This window comes from Dromiciops gliroides, chromosome 1 (assembly GCF_019393635.1).
Source record: "Dromiciops gliroides isolate mDroGli1 chromosome 1, mDroGli1.pri, whole genome shotgun sequence".
Classification (NCBI taxonomy): Eukaryota; Metazoa; Chordata; class Mammalia; order Microbiotheria; family Microbiotheriidae; genus Dromiciops; species Dromiciops gliroides.
The window spans coordinates 72,317,696-72,343,486 of NC_057861.1; the positions used below are offsets into that span (position 1 = coordinate 72,317,696).

Genomic DNA, 25,791 nt, shown 5'->3' on the forward strand with positions numbered 1-25,791 from the left:
CTTGGATTCCGGGGGGTACCTGAGTTCAAATCTGGCCTCACACACTTGACACTTACTAGCTGTGTGACCCTGGGCAAGTCACTTAACCCCCATTGCCAGCAAAAAAACCAAAACCAAAACAAAACAAAAAATAATTCCCTATGAAAGATTAAGGACTTTTTCAGTGTTTCCTGATCCTATTTACTTTCAGATTCAGAGTCACCATTTATTCTGGAGGACAGTTCTTATGGACGCTAGAAGGAGGATTCTTAATCTTTTTTGTTTCATGGACCCCTTCATCTGGTGAAGCCTACATAACCCTTCTCAGAAGTGTTTTTTTTTTAAATGTATGAGGTATTTTATTTTTTCCATTACATGTAAAGATAGTTCTCACTTTTGTTTATACTCTCAGAAGTGTTTTTAATTGCACAAAATAAAGTGCACAGGATCACATTGGAAAACAATTAGAAGGGGTAGCTAGGAGGCCGCAGTGGATAGAGCACAAGCCCTGGATTCAGGAGGATCTGAGAGTTCAAACCCGGCATCAGACCCATGACACTTACCTAGCTGTGTGACTACTGGGCAAGTCACTTAACCCAATTGCCTCACTAAAAAAAAAAAAAAAAAAAAAGGAAAACAATGAGGTTGAAAAAACAAAGTTTATGACCTTAGGTTAAGAAGGGCTTATTCTAGAAGTAAATATTACAATATCCTTTCTAGGACATTGTCTCCTTACCTAAGTCACAAGGGAGCAAGGGTTTTAGAGAATCCAAGGTACCAGAAACTTAAAATGGTTTTAAAAAAACAAAACACAAAAAGCAAATTCAAGGCCTTCCAGAAACTGCAAAGGCTTAAGTACTAAAAAGAAACTATCAACTTAAAAACATTTCAATTGAGGGTGGTTTAACTGTTACCACCATTTTTCTTTCTCTCCAGTCTGTATATCCCCATTATGCTTATTCTTGAAGTAAAAAATGATAGTACAAAGGCTTTGTCAAAAGAAGAATATAAGTGTTACCTTCAGGCCAGGGCTTTGGGGGTCCACCAGGAGGCTGTCCAGGCATTCCTGGGGGAACTCCTGAGGGGCCAGGAGGGGGCATGTTTGGCCCTCCCATACCTGTGAGGAATGGAAAGCAAAAACAATTTATTTTATAAATCTGGGGGAAACTGAGGGGTGGCTTTGTTTCCAAATGTATTTGTTGACAGATGATAAAGTATTGTATACAATAAGTCACAGTTCCTTTAACTTGGTGCTGATAGAGCTATATAAGACATAAATTAACACCCTCTCGAAAAGTCCACTGTAGGACACTACTAAAATTGAGGGCCAGTGGTGAATGGATGAGAAAACAAACTGTAATATTCAGACAGACAGAAGCACTTTTGTCTATTGACTCCACCCGGGTGGGGTGTTCTTGGCTATATTCCAAACCGAAGCAATACAGGCCGTCAAAACTTACCATGAGGTCTGTTATAATTTGGAGGTGCGGGTCCTGGACCAGGCCCAGGTCCAGGTCCTGGTCCTTGTCCTGGTCCTGTCCCAGATACAGAGGGTGGAGGTAGTGTTGGCATTTGCTGCTGCATTCCTGGCATTGGTCTTTTCCCCTGCACTGCCATCTGCAGGTGATCTGGTAAAGGCTGTCCCCTCGCCAGCATTTTATAGGCCATAATTTGAGCTCTGAGCTGATGCAGCTGGTTTTGATTAAAAGGCGTTGGGCCACGGTTTTGTTGTCCTAATGCTTGTGGGTCACTACCATCTAACGGTACTCCACCAGGACCAGAAGACATCTGTGGGGCTGAAGATGGGCCATTAGCTGGAACAGGACTTGAGGCATGCTCAGAGCCACCCAGAGGAGAGGGATAACCTATGAAGGAATGAAATGCCAAATGGTCACTACATATTTCTTATAATTTTTTTTCTAAAATCCTAAAGTATAATTACTATAGTCATTTTTCACAGTTCCTCCAAGACCTTTAATGCTTTAAAGCATAAAGATGATATTAGAGACGATTTTGTTAAATAACATGAAAAGGGGCATTTTACAGACTTAATATTAGTAATGTTTTTATAAGTGACACAAAACCCTAAACAGCTGGTGCTCAAAACAACTGTCTATCCACGTGAAAAGGTATGACTATCAAAACTTACATCCGGAAGGAAAATGACAAACAGAAGAATCTCTGCCATATCAAAGTGTGCTCAAGTTCACAAAGACCCCAATACAGGGCATATACAGCTTTAGTACTGTAAATTTCTAAACACTGATGGGGGAAACTGTTGAAGGTAAAGGGTCTTATGAGAAAAATAGTACCTTGAGAATGCTGATCCATTGGGCTTGGAGGAGGCCCCATCCCAGTATGTCCCCCAGACCTCATTCCCATCCCTTTCATCTGGTTATATCGAGGATCATCCGACATTCCCTTCTCATGCATGGAATCCATTGGCTAAAATTTTAAAAAGCAACAAAGCAGCATCTTTGTCAGATAAGTCACTTGCTGTAAAACTGAATCATTATTACCAACCCACACTTCTGTAAGGACATGATGTAAGAGACTGTGCATGCAAAGCTATGGACCCATAACAGACTTAGTAACAATTTGAAAAAGGATACTATAGGGGGCAGCTAGATGGCGCAGTGGTTAAAGCACCGGCCCTGGATTCAGGAGGACCTGAGTTCAAATCCGACCTCAGACACTTAACACTTGCTAGCTGTGTGACCCTGGGCAAGTCACTTAACCCTCATTGCCCCACAAAAACAAAACAAAAAAACAAAAAACAAAACAAAACAAAAGGATACTATACATTTAAAGTGGTAAACAATACAAAGCAATATAGAGAAAACACCAAATTAGTAGCAAAGACAATAAATGCCATCTTAGAAAAAAAGACAGCGTTACTGAGAACTGAGGTAACCTGGGAAAGGTTAATAAAGACAGTGAGAGTTGATTTAGGTCTTTTTCTTTTCTTTTCCTTTTTGCGTGGCTTAAGGGTTAAGTGACTTGCCCAGGGTCACATAGCTGGTAAGTGTCAAGTGTCTGAGGCTGGATTTGAACTCAGGTCCTCCTGACTCCAGGACTGGTGCATTATCCACTGCACCACCTAGCTGCCCCCTTGATCTAGGTCTTGAAGGCAGAGACTAGTAAGAGGCAATTCTTCCCAGTAGGGAAAATGGTATGAATAAGCAGAAAGGGTTCAAGGGGGCAAAGTAACAAAGATTCCACCTCAGATATTAACTGGTGTGTGACTACAGGCAATTCAAACTCTCTTGGAGTCTCATATTTCATATATATATATAAAGTAGGAATGATAGCAGAGCTCCATTTCTTTTTTTTGTTTTTGTTTTTTTAGTGAGGCAATTGGGGTTAAGTGACTTGCCTAGCTAGTAAGTGTTAAGTGTCTGAGGCTGGATCTGAACTCAGGTACTCCTGACTCCAGGGTCGGTGCTCTATCCACTGTGCCATCTAGCTGCCCCTCCATTTCTTAAAGAATTGTGAGGAATACGTTTTGTGAAAACCTTAAAGTCGTCTCTGATGTGAACTATTAGGCAGGTACAGTATAAATTATGATGAGCACCAATATCAGGCTGAGGAATGTGGATTACTCCATTTTGGCAAGTGGAACCACAGAAGGTTTCTTCAGAAGAAGAAAAGAGGGTCGTGGGAATGGATTAATGGTAACATCTATGAAGAAATATTTGAGAAGATATATATGGCAGCTGTATGTAGGATGTTTTGCATGAGGGGGAAAATGGAGGCAAAAAGACTAGTTAGACAGCTATAATAAGGATACTGATTGGGATGGTAGACATGGGAACATAAAAGAGGACATAACTTCAAAAACTAGGATGGCATTAGAAAGGAATGAATATAACTGAAATTCAATTCAAAGGGAAGACAAGAGAGAAAACAGTTTAGGCATGACTACTAAACCAGATACCACACAGGAGAGCAGATATGACACAAACAAAACATCAGAGATACTCAGTAATTTTAGAAAGAAAATAATGGGGAAAGGGGGGCAGAAATGATACAGGCTTGGATGTCTATATACCAATGCACAGAATAAAGATAATGATGAAAGTGAACTAGAGATTCTAACCTGGGAGAGGAGGGGAACTGTAGGCATCACAGACTTGAAAGGACACAAATCATAGGCAGAATAAGGTAATGAAACAGCACATTGTTTAAGAAGATGATATGAGGTAGAATGGAGAAGTAATTATACGCTAAGATTATATTCATAAATGTTTGTTAATTTAAAAAATAAAGCTTAAAAAGAGGACATTCATCTATGTGAGAAATCCATGAAGTTGTAGGGAAGCCTGGAGTGAACAACATAAGACAGACAAAATTAAAAGAAACAAAGGTAATACAGTACTGGAAGAACAGGCCACTAGACCAGCTGGAGGAACTGGTGATAACATTCCTTACATGTCACAAAGCAAGCATAGAAGCAAGGTCTGAGATGGAAACACTTCAACTATCCAGATATATGGAGGCCTTAATCTCTACTAAAAGTACCTGAATTTCTTAACATTTCATTCTCCAGAAAGTGGCAGAAGATATAAAGATTATTGCTACTTTAGACCAGTTTCTGAGCAAAAAAAGAAAACACATAGGAAGGGAAAGTACAGTGATACTGCAAATGTCAAATGATAACAATTTTTGGGAGACAGTGGCTGTGTCACTAGTGACATAATGCATGAGTAGGCAGTCTGAAAGTTCACACACACACACACACACACACACACACACACACACACACACCCCTTGAAGAGATTTTAAATTTCAAAAAAAGGAAAAGGAGAGTTCCGTTGGCCTGAGGGAAGTTTAAGAGGGAAAGGAGGCATTCAAGAAAGAAATTCTGATGAAACAACTGATTCTGATGAGGAAGAACCAAAATGTGGCTAAACAAGAAGTTCACTAAAATATTCCTATTTAACAAGAAAATATAAAAGAGATGGAAGTGAGAGCAGTTAATAGGATGAATACAAAAAAGTAGCACCAGTGAGACATTAGATTTGAACACTGTTTACTACACAAGTTCCAAATAAATGTTAAAAGATCTCAAATTTTAAATTTGAAGAGAACCAGATCAGGTATATTTCATCACTAGTGATTTCTTTTTAAAATTTCTCAATTACATGTAAAAAAAAAATTTAAATAGTTTTTTTTGAAAACACAGACCAAAAACCCTCTAAAAACCAAGACAAACAAAAACCTAACCAAGAAAAATCAACTTTAAAAAATGCTTTGGGGGCGGCTAGGTGGCGCAGTGGATAAAGCACCGGCCCTGGATTCAGGAGTACCTGAGTTTAAATCTGGCCTCAGACACTTGACACTTACTAGCTGTGTGACCCTGGGCAAGTCACTTAACCCCCACTGCCCTGCCAAAAACAAAAAACAAAAAACAAAACGCTTTGAAATGCATTTAAACTCTCTGGAAGTGAATGACATTTTTCATCCTAAGTCCTTTGGAATTGCCTTGTATCACTGTATTGCTCAGAATAGCTAAGTCATTCACTGCCAATCGTCATACAATATTACTATTACTGTACATAATGCTCTCCTGGTTCGGCTCATTGCACTTTGCATCAGTTCATATAAATCTTCCCAGATTTGTCTGAAACCTTCCTTCTTATTTTTTATGGCACAATAGCATTCTATCACAATCATGCACACAACTTGTCCAGTCATTCCCCAATTGCTAGGCAAACCATCCATTTCCAGTTCTTTGCCACTACCAAAAGAGCTACTATAAATTCCACCACCCAGATAAATCAGCTGAAGGAAGTGGGTACATTTTAGCTGGAAGGAGATTTGACTTTAAATACTAGGACTGTCACATGTGGAAGGAAGATTAAATTTATTCTGTTTGGTCCCAAAGAATACAATTACGAGTAACAGGTAGATTCCTTGTAGAGAAGCAGATTGAAGTTTACTGTGAGGTCTCTTTACCCCAAAGTGGGAAGTGCTGGCAACTTCAATTTGAGGTTTTCAAGTGAAAAGGCCTCTTCAATGGGACTAAATATCCCTTTAAAGATCCTTTCAGCTCTGAAAATCTGATTTTTACTACACCTTTCACAAGAAAGTCTAAGACCTCAATGTTGATGATACTGTGTACAGTGTTCTTCTGGTTCTGCTCATCTCACTCATCATCAGCCCACGCAAGACCCTCCAGGTTTTCTCTGAACTCTCTTGCTCATCGGTTTCATAGAGCACAATAGTATTCCATAGTATTCATATACACAACTTGTCCAGCCATTCCACAATTGATGGGTACCCCTCAACTTCCCAATTCCTTGCTACCACAATAAAGAGCAGCTAGAAATATTTTTGTACATGTGGGTCCCTTTCCCCTTTCCATGATTTCTTTGGCAAAATTGAGTGTTGATCTTCTGTGATGGACTATATTCTTCTCACCAATGCAATGGTACAGAAGAGTTCCAGGGAACTCATGACAGAAGAGGATCTCCAAATCCAAGGGGAAAAAAAAATAAAGAACTATGGAGTATAGATGCTGAATGAACCATACTATTTCTTTTGTTTTTTGGTGCTGTTGTTTTTTCTATTTTGAGGTTTTTCATCATTGCTCTGATTTTTCTCTTATAACATGACTAATGCAGAAATAGGATAATGTTATTATGTGTGTGTGTGTGTGTGTGTGTGTGTGTGGGGTGTGTAAAAATAACCTAGGGGGCAGCTAGGTGGCACAGTGGATAGAGCACGGCCCTGGAGTCAGGAGGACCTGAGTTCAATCTGGCCTCAGACACCTTAACACTTACTAGCTGTGTGACCCTGGGCAAGTCATTTAACCCAATTGCCTCACTAAAAAAAAAAACAAAAAAAACCTATATCAGATTACCTGCTGTCTAGGGAGGGGGGAGGTAGGGAGAAAAATCTGAAATTGGTAAAGCTTGTATAAAACAAAAGCTGAGAACTATCTTTACGCTGTAACAGGAAAAAATAAAATACTTTATTAAAAAAAAAGAAAAAAAAGAAAGTCTAAGACCTCAAAGATCTGGGCCTTAGAGAAGATGCCTTAGTGCCAAAATGATTAGCCTCTGGACAAAGGCTTCATGCAACCTTATGCAATGGACTCCCCTCAAACATCAAGCCTAAGAAAGAGCCAAGAGTATATTCCTCCTACTCCCCTCATTCCTCTGATTAAAAGTTGTTTTCTGTTGAAATCCACCTTTCCCAATCACAGGATAGCTACAGCAGAGGTATCAAACATATGGTCCTTTAACATTCCAGGGTGTGGCCTGAACAAGATTAAACTATAGTTCCTATCTGATTTTATTTTATTGGATTTGATTGAGTTTTTTGGTGAGGCAATGAGAGTTAAGTGACTTGCCCAGGGTCACACAGCTACTAAGTGTCAAGTGTCTGAGGCCACATTTGAACTCAGGTCCTCCTGAATCCAGGGCAGGTGCTTTATCCACTGTGCTACCTAGCTGCCCCCTCCTATCTGAAAGTCAGTATGTGGCTCCTGTTTGCAGTGGAGTTTGATATCACTACTCAAGGCCTAGTCCTGCCTGACCTTAACTAGCATAATGAAGCACTCGACAACCAGGATGGATCTTGACACCAAAGATCGACACCCCACTTTTTTTTTTTTAGTGAGGCAATTGGGGTTAAGTGACTTGCCCAGGGTCACACAGCTAGTAAGTGTTAAGTGTCTGAGGTAGGCTTTGAACTCAGGTACTCCTGACTTCAGAGCCGGGTGCTCTATCCACTGTGCCACCTAGCTGCCCCCAACGCCCCACTTTTTAAAAGCACTGTGTCCTAATAAAGAACCTGAGGCTTACTTTTCATCTTTGACAGCTTTCTGGGAGCCCAAGAGGAGAGGTAGTATATTTGAAAAAGTAACAGCAGAGGAGTTCTGACAATACAGGTGATAGAGAGGACATGTCTAAATCTAGCTTCTCTTCACCTCAAAACACCAAGAATTGGGATAAATAAAACAAACAAAAAAAACAACAACAAAAGGTTAAGAATTCAAAATTTACCAAAAGAAAGGAGGCCTTCCTCTGCTCCTTCCTCATGATTCAAGCCTACCCTCTTCTCAGTTCCTTTCCTCCTCTAACCCACCTCTCTAACCCACGTTCTACTATTAACAAAATGCCCCTTCATTTTATAATGCTTCTACGCTTTCCATATTCTGACTCTTTAACAGGAAGCACTAAATTTCTGTCTCCAATGCTAGATTGTTAACTGTCATGTCCTCAATATAAAGGACCAGGAGGAAGAGACCACATACAGCCACTCTGAGACTCTTTTGCCATCGCTGCTGTCTTCCTCTCCACCTTATCCCTGACCTCATACTTGGAGGTGTCCATAAACTGATGACAAACTCACAGAATCACAGAGTTGTAAGTGAGCTCAAAGGATCTAGTCAGTCTACTATCTGAATACACAGGCTTCTCTAGCAGATACCTGAACAGCAATCCTCTAGATTCTGTCTGAAGACCTCCGATACAGAAAAACCTCCCCCTTCTGCTCACCATTCCACTTTGGGGGAGCACTAATTCTTAGAGAGTTTTCACATACATATTAAACCTAAATATGTCTCTCTCAAACTTCTACCCAATCCCAGAATCACTGTCAAGGAAGGAATGTGTCAGAAAAGAGTGGAGTATGGTGACCTGTTCTTGACAAACCCATCATGATTCTTGGTCATCACTGCCTTCTTTTTATACATACTTATTAACAATCCCTTTGTCAGGAAGGAAAACTGAGCTCACTTAGCCCATTCTGAAAACTGTGGTAACATCTGTCCTATCCAGAAGTAACTCTCCTGTTCTCCATTATCTTTTAGAGATTACAGACAGTGACTCAACATCACATTCATTCTGTCTTTTTACAATGTTAGGATGTGGTTCATCTGAGCCCAGGGACTTGAAATCACTGAAGGTGGCTAAGTGTATCCTTATGATCCATTTATCCCAAATGAAACATTTTATTAACCAATTTTGTTCTATCCTTTCCATTCCAAATATTTTTCTTCCTGACAGAGAATATAGATGCAAATTTGGAGTTGAACAGCTCCACCTTCTCTCAGTACTAACAGCCATGCACCCTGGGTAGTGGTCCTTTTTGAACCACCTCTTTTCTAATATAATTTTTAAAATCTTTGTCATCTGTGGCTTTACTTACTAGTGTGAGTCCATTATGAGTTTTAGCATGTGATACTATTCTTACGTGACCAGACCCATGTCATGCTTGTGTTCATCCTCTATCCATCTATTACCTGCCCATATCTCTGTACTCAAACAGATCATTTAGATATTCCCACAAATGATGCAGACTATAATTCATCCATGCATGTCCATCCTGTTCGAATGTCCACATCCTCCCATAAATTTGCCATAGGAAGTCCACCCAATATGCTACAGGCCCTTCTCAACTTCTCCTGACATTGTGAGGATACTAATGGGACTCTCAGGCTGTCTACCTGAAAACCCTCATCATTACCATGTGACCAGTCCAACATTTCTTCCTGTCACTGAAATCTCTGAATCTGGTTCTTTGAAATTCCTCGTTGGTTATATCCACCATGAGTCTCTACTGACCTCAGTGAAATACCCATTTTCAATCCCTCAGGGACTGTAGTGCTCGTTCCATTTCTCAAAACATATACCAACATCAATAGACTGCTATAGACTATTAAAAAGATGAGCCTGGGGTCATTAAAGGAACTTTATAATTTACTAAAAACAATCCAGGGAGCAGCTTGGTGGCGTAGTAGATAAAGCACTGGCCCTGGATTCAGGAGGACGTGAGTTCAAATCTGGCCTCAGACACTTGACACTTACTAGCTGTGTGACCCTGGGCAAGTCATGTAACCCTCATTGCCCCACCCCCCCCCAAAAAGTTACAAAGACTAAATGCTTGACAATTGCCCACCCCCCCCATTTTTTAAAATTTAAATTAAAATTGAAAAATAAACAAATAAAAGCAATCCAGACTGCTCTCCCCCTCTTGTTTAATTCTAGGTACAACTCATCACCATACATTTGTAGTTTCTGGCATAGGTATGTAGCCTGATGGATAAGCTCTATAGGCTATCCAACTAACTCTATGCTCTATCTATGCAATAGACATTCTTCATACACTGTATGAGCAGTGAGGCCAAAAATCTCTTCCAGGAAACTTTGTGGTCCTGATAATGAGAAAGACCTTAGTAGTTATAAGTATCATCTTACCATTACAGCAGGAATATAAACAGTTCAGGCTTATTGAATCCCTTATGATTTCTCTTTCTTGTTACTATTTTTTTTTTTTTGTGGGGCAATGGGGGTGTAAGGGGCTAAAATTCTAGCCAGTCTGTCTAAAATATCTAATGAGTGGTCGCCAATAAATTATAAGCTTTATCAAGAGAGACTTTTAAGCATTTATTAAGGAGAATAAGTATTTGGTAAAAAGAGAGAGAAAGGTCTAGATTCATCTATCTATTAAAGGGAGAGCGCATTTCTAGCTCCCTTCTCCATCTGAGTCCTGAGGAAAGAGGGTGAGAGAGCCAGCCTTGACCCCTCTTCCTCCTACAAGCAAATGTCACTTCCTGATGCCAAAGAAAAGCTGCATGGCCTTGCCCTCAGAGGCCTTCTCCTCATGGTGGAACTTTCCTACAGTAAGTCTGTAGCAAGTGGCATCATTCCAATTGTTACAGTGGTTAAGTGACTTGCCCAGGGTCACATAGCTAGTGTCAAGTGTCTGAGGCTGGATTTGAACTCAGGTTTTCCTAAATCCAGGGCTGGTGCTTTATCCACTGTTCTACCCAGCTGCCCCCTGTGGGCTGAGAGCTCCAGAAACCACCACTGATTGCTCCCAAGGCCACCTACGGGTTTGCCTGTGCTCCATTCACATCCCTGTGCAACAGATCTTTCCTGCCAAACTTCTTAGTTGTCTTGGGCTAGAAAATTCTTTCACCCTGTCGTACCATTACAGAATTCAATTTGAGGTATTATTTTAAAGTTGTTTGGAGGGGAATTTGGGAGAGCTCAGGCAAGTTCCTCCCTTTTCTCTTGAAGTTATTTTGGCTTCACCCCATCACCTGATACTTATGATCAAAGATCACTGAACAGGGCTATTTTTTTTGCTCTCTTATCTTTTAGGTCATCATGAATTAGTCTGACATACAGATGGGAGACACTGAGTTGGAAAAGAGCCTTTAAGGTGGTTTTCTGCTTTAACAAATAATAAAAAATTGTTTTTGATAATCCAGACACACTAATCGTAGTTGCATGCTCTATACACCCAGTAAAATGCAAAATATTAAAGAGGTGGTCCACTGTAGAACATCACTTGCAAAACTCTGTTTTCTATTAATAATACCCTATGACTTGGTTTCATTTGGAGAAGAGTGTCAAAGATTTTGTATTCACGGGTAAGTAGATATATAACTAGGTAGTTGTCAAATATCACATGAAATAACATTTAAAATGCCATATACAGAAGGATGGTGATGGTAGTAGAATTAGAATCAGTACTAGTAATACTCATTTGATTTTTTTTCTGTCTTCATTAGTCCTCACCCAAATGCTCACCAACCAATATTTCTCCACTTTGGTTTCTGGTTTTTCTCACATGAATATATTTTAATAATTCTACTCTACCTCCTTTTTTTTATCTACTTCATTTCCATTTCTTTCAAATAAGGCATACCCCTTTCAGAAATATATTTGACTCATTGGTCCCATCCCATCAAGTCTCAATGATGCCTAAGAGGTCATATTTACCTCTTTCCATTAGAATGTCTAGTTCACTGTCTCTCAGTTCCAATTCTAAATCTGTAAAATGAAGATAATAATAATAGCATGTATCTCATATGAGGATCAAATGGGATAAAATATGTAAAATGCTTTGCAAATCTGCACATTACATAAACTTGAGCTATTACTATTATTACTGTAGTTGTCATCATCATCAAACATGGTATATATATATATAAATAAAAAGAGAGGGCAGGGGTGCAGTTTTCTCCCTCTGCTAATCTTTTAAATTTAAATACCCTTATATTTCCAAGATGCCAGGCAAATACAGTCATAGAATCACAGAATTTCAGATTAGGAAGAGCCCTCAGAAACCATACAGTTCAGCCAATAACTGAAAAACGATCCTTATTATACCATAATTGACAAGTGTCCATCTGGTTCTTACTTAAAGACCTCAAGTGAGGGAAACCGAGTTTGTCCCAGGCAGCCCTTTCTGCTAGTCATTAGGAAATTATTCTTTATAACATCACACCTAACTTTGCTTCTCTGAAACTTCTACTCACTGTTCCTACTATTACCCTCTTCCTTTCTGTATATTCCCTTCTATAGACTAAACACCCCCAAATCTTTCACTCTTAACTCAAGAACTGACTTATTAAATTCCTTTATTCCGGTTTCTGAGGGGAAAGGTGGCTCTTTTCCTTGCCAAAGAGGTCCCTTGAACTCAATCCCTCCACTCTTCCCAGAAGCTTCTCAATCATTCATTTCCCTTCCCCCCTACACATATACCTCAATGTGTTCCTATAACTGTGGCCTCTTTCCCTGGTGCCTACAAATGCACTTCAAGTCTATCCTATCCAGGAAAAACTCACTTAACCCTTTAGCTGCTGCCCTATATTTTCTCCTCCCTATGTAAATCAACCAGAGTCCTAGAAAGAGAAATATGTATTTACCACATCGACTTTTTCTCCTCCCCTTGTAATCTAGCTTCCAGTCTGATCACTCTACTGAAAATGCCCCTTCTACAGTTGCCAATGATCTCTTAACTGCTAGGTCTGATGGCCTCTTCTGATCACCATCCTTTACCTGATCCTCCTCCCCGTTCTTTAGACATTTCCTTAGTCTTTATGTCATTGTTCTCTATTGGTTCTCCTAAATTTGACTATTCCTTGTCAGTCTCCCGTTAGATCATCATCCACCTCCCTTATCACCCATGCCCCTCAGGCCTCTAACCTGGACCCTCTTCTCTTGGTGAATCCAACTTCTTCCAAGGATTCAAGTACCATTTCTATGCAGATAACTGCTGAGCCTATTCACTCTCATTAATTCCATTCCTTAAATTAACTGTTTGTTGGACACTTCCTCCTGAATATCGCATAGACATTTTAAATACAACATGTCTAGAAGAGAACTAATTATCTTTCCCCCCATCCCTATCCCACCCCCAAACCTGCCCCTTATCCAAACTTCCCTATGTCTGTTGAGGATACCACCATTCTCCCAGTCACCCAGGTTGGTAACCTTGGAGTCATCCTTGAGAGGCAGCATGGCGTAGTGGAGAGAGCGCTGGACTTGGAGTCAGGAAGACCTGGGTTCGAATCCCGCCTCAGACACTTACTAGCTGTGTGACCCTGGACAAGTCACTTAACCTCTCTCAGCCTCAGTTTCCTCATCTGTAAAATGGAGATAATAATACCTGTAGCACTTACCTCACAGAACTGATGTGAGGATCAAATGAGATAAAGTATATAAAATCTTGTGAATATCTTAACGGGCTATATAAATTGCAGTAACTGTTATTATTCCCTCTGCCTCACCCCCATATCCAATCAGTTCTCAAGTCATATCAAGGTCTACACTTCACGATACTTTTTCTTAATCTGTCCTCTTCACTATACTCCAGTCTTCAGACTGTTCAGGGCCTCATTACTTTTAACCTGGACTACTAATAATAGCCTCTTAATTGGCTTCTCTGTTCTAGTCTCTTCTCCAATCCATCCTCAAAATTTTCCAAAACAATATTCCTAAAGCACATATCCAACCCCTTGTGAAAAAGCCTTCAGAGATTCCCTACTGCCTCTGTAATACAAATGTCCCGAGGGGCAGCTAGGTGGCGCAGTGGATAGAGCACTGGCCCTGGAATCAGGAGTACCTGAGTTCAAATCCAGCCTCAGACACTTAACACTTACTAGCTGTGTGACCCTGGGCAAGTCACTTAACCCCAATTGCCTCATTAAAAAACCCAAAAAACCAATATCCCGGCTTAGCATTAAAAGCTCTTCAGTCAGGCTTTGCAACCTAATTTAATACTTCACCTACTTGGCTTTCTACCACAACTGGACAGCTGGCCTTTTCCTAAACTCAACATTCTCTCTCTCTCACCTCCATTCATTCACACAGGCTTAGAATATACTGCATTCTCATCTCTTGGCATCTTTGTCTTCCTTTAAAACTAATCTCTGATAGAGCACCGGCCCTGGAATCAGGAGTACCTGAGTTTAAATCCGGCCTCAGACACTTAACACTTACTAGCTGTGTGACCTTGGGCAAGTGACGTGACCCCAATTGCCTCACTAAAAAAACACAATAACAAAAAAAACCTAATCTCTGGTACCACCTCCTCTATGAAGTCTTCTTTATCCATAAAAGTGTTCATGCTCCTTCCTCAATTTATCTTGGATTACAATTATTTTTGTACATGCTATAGCCTTCCCCAGTAATTTAAGCTCTTTGAAGGGCAGGACCTATTTCATTGTGAAGCCAAATGAAAGTATACAGAACAAGAGCTGAATATCTATTTGTTAAACTGGACTAAAATGATTCCCTGCCAGCCATCACACCATCTGGTATTATTTATTTTACAAAGCAGTCCTCTGAAAGGCATGGGTGTGATGACAGTAATACATAAAAATAGCTGTTAGTGTACTAACTGATTGTCTTTCCCCTTCCTTTCAGGTCTAAGTCTATCCTTACAGTTTTTAATGCTTCCCAAATTAGAGTGCTAAGTATGAAGACTTACTGGCAAAATGTGTACCCATTTTGCCTTTAGTTCTTACAAAAAGGCAAGGAGATAGTTTTCTGAATTTTGTGCTTCTTTAGAAGCAACTTAAAACTTACCTTTTAAGAATGTAGAATGCGCAACAACGAAAATCATCTTTTATGTGCACCCACAGTTTAGCAGCCTCTCCTTGGGGAATAATTCAGGGGATATTCCTTAACACTGAACATAGTCCATATATATATATATATATATATATATATATATATAGACTATCTGCAACATACAAGGGGGCTTTGCAGGATACAAAAAGCATACGAGACACAGTTCCCTGACTTATAAGAATTTGTAAGCTAAGTCAGAAGTTCCAATGAAAATTGAAACAGAATGATAAAATAACAAAAAAAGATAAAGCAAAAGATGCCACAAAACACGTGATTAAATGCCAAATCAATTGCAGTATACATGATAAGGCTACAAGTTCAGAAAAAGGTATTATCACCATGGGGGTAGCAAGACCTCATGGAAGTAAAATTCAAGCTTGACCTGGAGGAACGGAGATCTGACAGTGAGAGAGAGGGAGAGGAAATGGTCTGAATAAAGACCCAGAGAAAGGAAAGCTATAGGAATGCTCAAAGGAAAAGAAGTAAGGCAGTTTGGTTTGTAGAGTTTTCAGGTCCTAGAAAACTGATCCCAGAAGGGAAGCCTGGCCCAGACTGTGGAAGGCCTGGAACAGAAGCTGAATGCTCTGAACCAGCCTGGAGGCAGCAGGAACCTATTTAGGGAATATGAGTTGGGAATGATATGCTCATCTAAGAAGTGATTTGGGGAAAGATTATAAAGATTCTATGTAGATGGACTGTGGTGGAGAGAGCCAAAGTGGGATGGCTGGTAGCAGGAGGAATGGAACAAAAGGAATGGATGAAAGAGAGAAGAGGAAAAAAGAATAACTAAACTGGCAACCAAATAGGTGGGCTCAGAAAAGAGCCAAAATTTTATTCCTTAGTGATTAAGAAAATGGATTTCAGGAAGAAAAATTGATGAGCTCAGTTTTAGATGAGCTGAAGTCAAGGTAACAACAGAATATCAAGTAGAAATGTCCAGCACTGAGTCTGGATGTTGGGCTAGCACCCGAAAGGAAAATGAAGGCTATTCCAAGGTACTATCAATTAAAACTGAGACATTAGCACAAGCTATTGAGGTCATTATTTCTGGATGTTTATATTGACAGAGAGGAAGCAAGGATTAAGTAAGAGGGACAAAGAATAAAAGATTAGGAAGAAAAGATAGGAACGAGATTTTCCTGAGGAAGCTAACTGGGTAAGAATTAGAAGAGGGAAGAAGAAACTGGAGATAATGCAATCATTTGTGCAAAATTGACTGAAGTATAATTAAGTGACCTGTGAGTAAGGAAAGGAAGAAAAGAAAGGTAAGATTATTCTGAAAGGGGGAAAAAAGGAAGTAACAGAAAACAGCCAGGTCAGACAGTTGGTCCTCTATCACCATGTGATGATACAGCCTCAGGTGAGGTTGTTGTCTGGAGAACCTTGAGAATGGGTCAATGGAGAGGTAAGGAGGGAAAGGCAATGTGTAACCAATCATGCGTATTTATAGTAGAACACCATTTAGTATGCTAATAACTTGAGAATTGCCTTTTAGTTTTCCAAAGACTCATAGGGGGCAGCCCAATTAGTAAAACAAGAAAAGCAACCACAATAGATACTGAACCAGTTTATCACCAACAATAATATTATTTTACATGTGTATAATGCCTTATGTTAAGTACTTTATCTCATCTCATCTGATCTTCACAACTAGGAAGTACACCAAATTGTATTTTCCTCATTCGACAGATGAGGAAACTGAGCAACAAAGAAGTTAAGAAAACTGGCCAAAGTTACAGAGCAGGCCAGTGACAGAGCCAAGACTGACAGAAACAGGAAGGCCTCTTGGCCTTTCCAGAGTACTTTCCCCCATGTTGGATGACACATATGGATCAGCCAAGCTCTAGACTCATATTCTATCATGAGGTACCACCACCGTTCAAAACCTCTCTAGAAACAAATTATTTTTTCCATACTCAATCTTATGCCTAAGCTATTTTCCCCAAAGAGGGGAAAATAGTTTTTCTACATCAAAATCAATTTGAATAACCCTAGTGGCGTTTACAAGAGAATCGATGAATTAAAGAATGCCTAGTTTCCTAAATTCTTAAATAATCAGGATCACCAGTTAGAAATCAGCAGACAACAATTAGAGATGTAAAGCATTAAAAAAACCACAACTTTTAAAGACATGGCCCGTCTTTTCTTTAGCTATGGGGGGAAATGGGAATAACATGATCTAATGTATGTAAATGAATCATGGAATGGGGGAAAAACTCCATTACACACAACTAGTTACCTTATGCATTTGATGCATATTATCTTGAGGATAACCTCCAGGACCCTGAGGAGGTATGGGATGTCCTGCCGAAGGTGGCCCAGGGCTAGGGCCCATCATACTGTGTGCAGAACCAGGTGAGGGTCCAGGACTAGGGCCCAGCATAGCACCAGGGGATGGGCCAGGCCCCGGAGAGGGTCCTGGCCGAGGTGTTCCTCCCAGAGGTGGGTCTGGAGTAGACATCTTCAAAGGAGCTGCTCAAAATAGTCTCCTACTGCCTATTGGGGGGAAAAAGAGTCTGGGGTTAGTTGGTGGCTTTTCCTAATAAAGATATATACTTAGTTTCAAATAACTAAAATCGTTGAACAATTAGATATTCTTATTTGAATGAATTTTTAATACTTTCCCCCTCACCTCTGTTTTACGTAAATCTTCCATACATGTCCCCAAGACTATACCTTGCTAGGAAGACCAGGATGTCGTTAGAGGATGTTTTAAAATAGAGGCCATTATAATGTAATAACTGTGATTTTTAAAACACATCATTTGATGATGTATAAGTGATAGGACTCCAATATGGAGTAAAGTAGGCCAAGTGGTCCTAATTGTCATAAGCATATAAGTAAGTAGTGATAGCCTCTACCTTTTCACTGTCCTGACTCTTTCTGACACCATGTCAAACATGTAAATGATCATAGCACCTCACTGGATAACGTTCCCAGTCACTGCAAGGATGCCAACACCCATTTCTGAAATCCAATTTAAGGTCCCAGTTACTAAACTCCCTCACCCAAATCTAGTGTAGATAAATGACCCAGAAAATTTCTCCAGCACACCTGGGTCTGATTAGGAATAGCTCCTTCAATAGCTAGCATCGATTAATCGTTTTCAATAAAACCCATCTTTAAAGTATAAAACTTCCCTGCTTAGACTCCACTCTGAGCATGTACTTCCACCAAGATTTTGCCACTGAATCTGGCTTGAGTGGCTGAATTTCTGTGTGTGGCCATATAGCATACTTTCTTTAGTTTTTGCCTCCTTACTGAGTAGAACAATAAGTAATAAATCTCATGCTTGTGCTAGCTTCCAGAGTACTAATTTTCTATATAGCCTCAAAGCCAAGTCCTTGCTCTGACTTGAGCCATGAGGCCAAATTGGGCATATAAGGCCCAGGAATCAAAGTGATATAGTCAATAACTTACAGTATATTCTCTTCGGTATAAGTTGGAAAGTTAGCTAGTAATCAGAAATAGAGAGCATATGGTCTCAACCACAGCCAAAAGAGTAGATGGCAAGAAATGCCACAACACTGTTGGCGCTTACCATTTTTAATACAAATATCTTAAATCTTTACTGAATGAAGGCACACAACAGCAGCCCTGGGAATAGTATTCACATTTACAGATGGAAGAACCAAGGAGTTATGTCCAAGTCAAAATCACTCACAAAGGCTGGAACAGAAGGGCATAGAGTGCTAATAAGTAGCACCTTTGCCTCTTACAAACTAATTATCATGAGCCTCATCATCTATTAAACACACAGGGTTCTGAGGAAAGCATTTTTAAAAAATAAACATTTTTATTTAAAAGTTTTGAGTTCCAAATTCTATCCCTCCTTCCTTCCCTCACTTCTCCCTTCCCTGAGGTGATAAGCAATCAGATATAGGTTATATGTCTGCAATTAGGTAAAACATTTCCATATCAGTCCTTTTGTATAGGAAAACTCAAATGCAAGAAAGTGAAAGATAGCATGCTTCATCATTAGTCTTTTGAGACTGTCTTAGATCACTGTATTGCTGAGAGTAATTAAGTCATTCACAGATCTCCATCAAACAATATTGCTGTCTCTGTGCACAATGTTCTCTTGGTTCTGCTTACTTCACTATACCATCAGTTCATACATGTCTTTCCAGGCCTTTCTGAAAATATCCTGCTTGCCATTTCTTATAGCACAGTAATATTCCATTACAATCATGTACCACAGCTTGTTTAGCCATTCCCCAATTGATAGGCATTCCTTTGATTTCTAATTCTTAGGCACCACGAAAGAGCTGCTATAAATATTTTTGTACAAATAGGTCTTTTTCTCTTTTGGGGAATGTCTTTGGGATATAAACCTAGTAGTGACATTGCTGGATCAAAGGGTAGGCAGTTTGATATCCCTTTGGGCATAGTTCCAAATTGCTCTCCAGAATGGTCCAACAATCAGTTCACAACTCCACCAACAATTGATCAGTGTGTAGTTTTCACAGAGCTCCTCCAACATCCAGCAATTTCCTTTTTTGTTATATTTACCTCTCTAATATATGTAAGATGTTACCTCAGAGTTGTTTTAATTTGCATTTCTCTGATCAATAGTTATTTAGAGCATTTTTTCCCATATGACTGGATAGCTTTGATTTGTCTGTTCATATCCTTTGACCATTCACCAATTAAGGAATAACTTGTATTTTTATAAATTTGACTCAGTTCTGAGGAAAGCATTTTTAAGAACCACAGAACTATAAAAACAATGCAGGATCAAATCCTTCAATACCCCAGCCTTTCACCTTCAATGAGATAGTGTATTTTTGCAAAGCACTCTGCTAAAAATGCTATGCAGTCAATTATTATCAATACCACATTCCAGAGAAAAAAACTACAACTGAGCAATAAAGAGGAAAGAGTCATAGTTTAGAAGGGAAAGAAAAGTGAGTGAACACTAAGCTACAGCTATGGTTCTTACACCTTCAGAAGGCGTATGTTACAAGTCAAAGTCTTAAGCCAATAGCCAGCTGACAACTCAGATGTTTAATAACAAAGAATACCATAGAAATTCTATTGTGCTATAAGAAACGATGAGCAGGAGGAGTTCAGAGAAACCTGGAAGGACTTGCATGAACTGATAATGAGTGAGATGAGCACAACCAGGGCCCCAAACCAAAAACCCAAATAGTTTATAGGCTCAGAAGCAAAGTTTTCGCTAATTAATCTTTTAAAATCTAATTCGGGCCGACAAACACTTATTGAGTTCCTACCTGCTAACAACATTAGAAAGTATACAAGTAGGGACAGCTAGGTGGCGCAGTGGATAGAGCACCGGCCCTGGAGTCAGGAGTACCTGAGTTCAAATCCGGTCTCAGACACTTAACACTTACTAGCTGTGTGACCCTGGGCAAGTCACTTAACCCCAATTGCCTCACTTTAAAAAAAAGTATACAAGTAAACAAACAAACAAACAAAAGAAAGTATACAAGTAGAGTTTTCATTTAAGGTGCTGCCTAGCTGGAGAACAGGCTCTCGGGGTCCAGGGCAGCAGCAGGAGGTCACCTTCACCACCACTGCATGATGTCTCAGATAAAGACAGAAAAGGAACTGGACTTTAAAAAGTACAACAATGACTTTTGGAACAGATTCCAAAATACAACATTCAGTGAACATCATAGTCAAGTGGCTGAGCATATCTAAAATACTCGATCGAAGCATTGTCAGAAAGATTACCCACAAAGCTAAGAGAATCAAATGGTTGAGACTTTTCTGGGATATACAGAAAGAAGATCATATCCAGAATAAGCCCATTCAGGAAAAACAAGATAATTTATCAAATTGGTTGACAGTATACAAAACCAAGGAATGGGAAATAGAAAAGCTGACAAAAAGTATACAGGACTTTAAGGAATCACTGGATTAAAAAAAAGAAATTATATGGGGCATCTAGGTGGTGCAGTGGATAGAGCACTGCCCTGGAGCCAGGAGGACGTGATTTCAAATCTGGCCTCAGACACTTGACACTTTACTAGCTGTGTGACCCTGGGGAAGTCACTTAACCCCCCACTGCCCTGCCACAAAAAAAAAAAATTATTCCACTGCTAACAAAGCTATATATGTACAAGTTGAAATGCTGCCAGAAATCTTACCATTTGTATAAAGATCAACTTAGACTGGAATTTTGAAAAATTATGGTGAAAACTCAATTTATATTCCAAAAATGTTGATCCTAAAGCTCCTGAGAAGCCATTTACCCTTTTCCCTGCACATAATGAAAAAGGAGATTATGAAATATCAGATAGTACTCCTCATCTGGAAAGCCTGGCAGAATTCAAGAGAAACGAACGGAAGATCAACAATTTCTCAGCTTTCCCTTGCCAATGTTAGGAAAGCATTTATTGCTCTGGGTCTGTAACGAATGTGTAATAGTGTATAAGACCACTCATTTTCATTTTATCCCTTACTATTACCCTTTACAGCTTCTAAATGAACATTTATGTCTGTCTCTTATTTTTGTATTTTTGGTGGCATTTTAGCTTGACAGGAATTAATAAAACTATATAGCATACTTGTGAAAGCAAATTTTGTCCAAAATGTTGTTTTCTGAGGGAAAAAAATGGAATGCAAAAAGAAAGTATACAAGTAAATAGTTTCACAGTTTTATAATTTAGAGATGGAAAGGATCTGAGAGATCACAGTCTAACCTATTTGTTTTACATTTGAAGAAACTTCAAAAGAAAGATTTCTTTGGCAGCTTGTGGAAGATACACTTTTCATCTTTGTACCTATTCTGTACTGCCACTTGTTACCTAGTGTGACCTCAGGCAACGGACTTCATCTTTCCACTTTTGTAAAGAAGTTTTCTACTGAATCATTAAGTACTGTATTCTACCAGTAGGATGTAATCAATTTGAAGTCAGAGTTTGTGTCTCTATGTATATTTGCATGCCCAGTAGTTTCATTTTTTTTAATCTCTAGTACATTTAGGAGAATTTTATGGTAGCAAATATTTTGTTGAATTGATTCTCACCATCCTTATATTATCATCCACATGTCTGTCTTTCCTCCCTAGTAGATGAGAAGGTCCCTGATGATAGAATCTGAGCTGCATCTATTTTTATACTCTATTTTATAACTAATACTTAGCCTAGAATCTTGCACACAAGAAGGGGCATTTAATATATGTCTGTTAAGTATAATATAAGAAGGGTCATTCTGCTATAAGAAGATTAACCTAGGATGTATATGTTAATCTACTGCCTTTGGGCAATGGGGGTTAAGTAATTTGCCCAGGGTCACACAGCTAGTAAGTGTTAAGTGTCTGAGGCTGGATTTGAACTCAGGTCCTCCTGAATCCAGGGCCAGCGCTTTAACCACTGCGCCATCTAGCTGCCCTCCTACTGCCTTTTCTAAAAGTAGTAAAACTGTACTTTATGAACAGTTGCTAGATTCTCTCATCATCCTACGTGAGGGACCTTAACCTACATTTCAAAACAACTATATTTCAGTAACTAGGAATGACTGTATGATAAATTAAAATGTTTTCTTATCCCAACCTTGAAGGAAGAAATGCCAGATTAACAGATACAAAAGATGTTAATGTATTTAGCACTGGGAACCATATAACACTTTATTTCTGGGGTTTGGGGTGTGTGTTTTCTGCAGGGCAGAAAGAGAATATCTGTTGCCTTATTTCACTGAAATGTCCTAAGAGTATTCCTTAACGGAGGGTCTGTTACTTGTTGAACACTATAGTTAGATGGCTAGGGATACAGACAACAACATTTAAGTCTCTGTCTTCAAAGAGCTTCTATTTCTATAGGGAAGAGAAACGTGTACATAGACAGGCAATGTATCCAATATAGAAAGAGTAAGTACAAAGTAATGGGGGAGTGTAGGGCCAAACATACCCAACTAGACTAACTGGGAGGATTGGGAAAGGCTTCTCATAAGAGCTCAGATTTGAGCTGGTGACAGACATTTGATACTCTGCTCCTCTGAAAAATGGCTGAAGAAAGAGACATCATTCACTGCATTACTGCCACCTGCTTCTTGGGCCAATGATCCATGACATAATATTAAAATATGAACTTAAAAACACCCCAAAGAGTAATTTCTGTTTGTTTCCAGTCAACAAGTATTTAAATACTTAATTGTATATTCTAAGCTATGAAGTTACAAAAGAAGGAGCCATGAATATAATTCCCTTCCTAAAGAGCTATTTTTATGGTCCTTTTCCTGGTCTAAATTTCAGGATCTACTCTACCACACTCCCAGATGAAAAATGAACTTCTTAGTAGGATTTATGCTTAATGTAAGTGGTCACAGTATACAAATAACAACGAAATGATAACTTATATTTTTCTTTAATATAATGGTGATGTTACAATGCTAAGAGTCAGGAAATGCTGTATCTTAAATGTTTGCTATGTCCTCAAAGGGACAAATGGAAATTATTTATTCCCCCTTTCAACCACTACCAGTTTTCTAAAGTACTATTTTCAACTTTACATGCAAAATGATGAACAACAGGTCCACCACCTTGGAGCTCTCAACTGACTAGTGAAGAAAAACAGTAAACTTTCTTGCCAAAGCAGTTAACTGATCCTCTGCCTAGACCAATGGGATAGTTTCTCTTTTTTAGGTAGGTATTTTTGGGGAAGCTAGGTGGCACAGTGGATAAAGCACCGGCCCTGAATCCAGGAGGACCCGAGTTCCAAATCCCGCTTCAGACACTCGACACTTACTAGTTGTGTGACCCTGGCAAGTTACTTAACCCTCACTGCCCAGCAAAGGGTATAAAAAAAAGTAGTGGGGTACAATTTAAATCAAGGAAAACTTTCACCATTTAACTAAGATGCTCATGTGTAAGTTCTATAAATATCACTATTATTGGGAAAGGGGAACTGAATGCACCTCTTCATTCCTCAAATTCTAACTACAGTACTAGAGATTTTCTCCTATCTTCCTTCTAAGTAAACCTTTTAATTTCCATTTTCCTCACATCTCTTAAATTTGTAGTTTTCCAACTGAAACTCCTTCTTGATGTTTCTTGAACTACTGAGTAATGAGGAAATTGATTTTTATGAATCTGTGAAATGTTACATATTTTTAAAACAACCCTCTAACCCTAATGCTCTCATCTCTTTTCTAATACACTTGTGGCAAAATTATGAGAATAAAAGACTGAAAATTAGAAAATGAAGGTGCTATAGGAAAATTTACATGAAATGGTGTAAAGACAGAAACAGGAGAACAGTAGATACTAACTACAACAATGCAATAGGAAGAACAAGAAAACTAAATTGACCAATATGCAATATAACCACACCAAGAGAGGTCAATGAAGCCTTGATAGGAAATGAGAAAATACATCTCCTTCCTTTCTTTCCAAAGGTGGAAGATTAAGGAACACTATTTATACCCATGTCAGCTTGGGTTGATGTGTTGGGTTTTCCTAAAACTGTTTCTCCCCTGCCCCCCTTTAAATAACTGAGGGTTTTTTCCCACCATCATACTTCAAAACACTTTTAAACATTTTAAATAAAGTTTTTGAGTCCCAAAAATTCTATTCTCCCTAAGTCAGTAAGCATTCTGATATAGGTTATACATGTCAAATCATGTAAAATATTATCCATATTAGACATTTGTGGCAAGAAAATTCAAACAAAAAGAAAGGAGGGAGGGAGGGAAGGAAGGAAGAAAAATGGGAAAAATATGCTCTGGTCGTCGTTTCTGATGACATCAGTTCCCTTCTCTGAAGGAAGATAGCAATTTTCATCATAAGTGCCTTGGAATTATCTTGGATCATGTATTGCTGAGAATAGCTAAGTCTTTGCAGTTCATCTTACAATATTGCTATTATTGTGTACAATGTTCTCGTTCTGTTCACTTCATTTTGTAGCAGTTTATATCAGTCTTTTCAGGTTTTTTTTCCTGAAATCATCTCCTTGTCATTTCTTATAGCATATTATTCCACCACAATCATATGCCACAACTTGTTCATCCATTCCCCAGTTTGATGGGCATCCCCTCAATTTCTAGTTTTTAGCACCACAAAAAATAGCTGCTATAAACATTTTTGTACAAATAAGTCCTTCCCCACTCCCTTTTAAAATGTTTCAGGGGGCAGCTAGGTGGCGCAGTAGATAGAGCCCCGGCCCTGGAGTCAGTGAGTACCTGAGTTCAAATCTGCCCTCAGTACACTTAACACTTATAGCTGTGTGACCCTGGACAAGTCACTTAACCCCAATTGCCTCACTAAAAAAAAAAAGTTTCTGGGAATACATATCCTAGTGGGTATTGCAGGATCCAAGGGTTTGGTATACACAGCTTTATAGCTCTTTGGGCACAATTCCAAATTGCTCTCCAGAATGGCTGGAACAGTTCACCAATTCCACCAACAATGCATTAGTGTGCCAGTTTTCCCCACATCCCCTTTAACATTTATCATTTTCTTTTTTCTGTAATATTAGCCAATCCAAAGGGCGTGAGGGTTGGTACCCTCAAGAGTTGTTTTAATTTGCATTTCTTTAATCAATAGTGATTCAGAGCATTTTTTCATATGACTACAGAAAGCTCTGATGTTCTTTTTGCTTTTGGTGAGGCACTGGGGTTAAGTGACTTGCCAGGGTCACACAGCTAGTAAAGTGTTAAGTGTTCGAGGCGTGGATTTGAACTCAGGTACTCCTGGACTCCAGGGCCGTGCCGCGTCACCTAGCTGCCCAGCTCTGATTTCTCTAATCTGAAAACTGCCTGTTCTATTCTTGACCATTTGTCAACTGTTGCAACCCCCATCCCCCATCTTTAAATTCTTTGTTACAAGGAATAGTATTTATAGATATACAGGGTGGGTAGAGTAAAGGAAGTAATATAACTGAAATAAAGGTATATGCAAAACCAAAAGATATCACTAACTTATTTTTAAAATGAAGGGGTTTTGGTTTGTTTTTGTTTGGGGGTGGGGGGA

General features: G+C 39.2%; 1 protein-coding gene and 1 pseudogene across 1 annotated transcript in view; one reads left to right on the top strand and one right to left on the bottom strand.

Moving 5' to 3' along the window:
• Nucleotides 1–25,791, bottom strand: part of SMARCA4 (SWI/SNF related, matrix associated, actin dependent regulator of chromatin, subfamily a, member 4) — a 110,073-nt gene that overhangs the window by 73,856 nt on the left and 10,426 nt on the right. The window contains 4 exon segments of the mRNA XM_043990939.1: nt 998–1,096; nt 1,440–1,844; nt 2,292–2,424; nt 17,098–17,354. Of these exon segments, the coding sequence (XP_043846874.1) occupies nt 998–1,096; nt 1,440–1,844; nt 2,292–2,424; nt 17,098–17,319 (859 nt within the window). The 5' untranslated portion in view covers nt 17,320–17,354.
• LOC122745583 lies at nt 20,400–21,237 on the top strand (annotated as a pseudogene).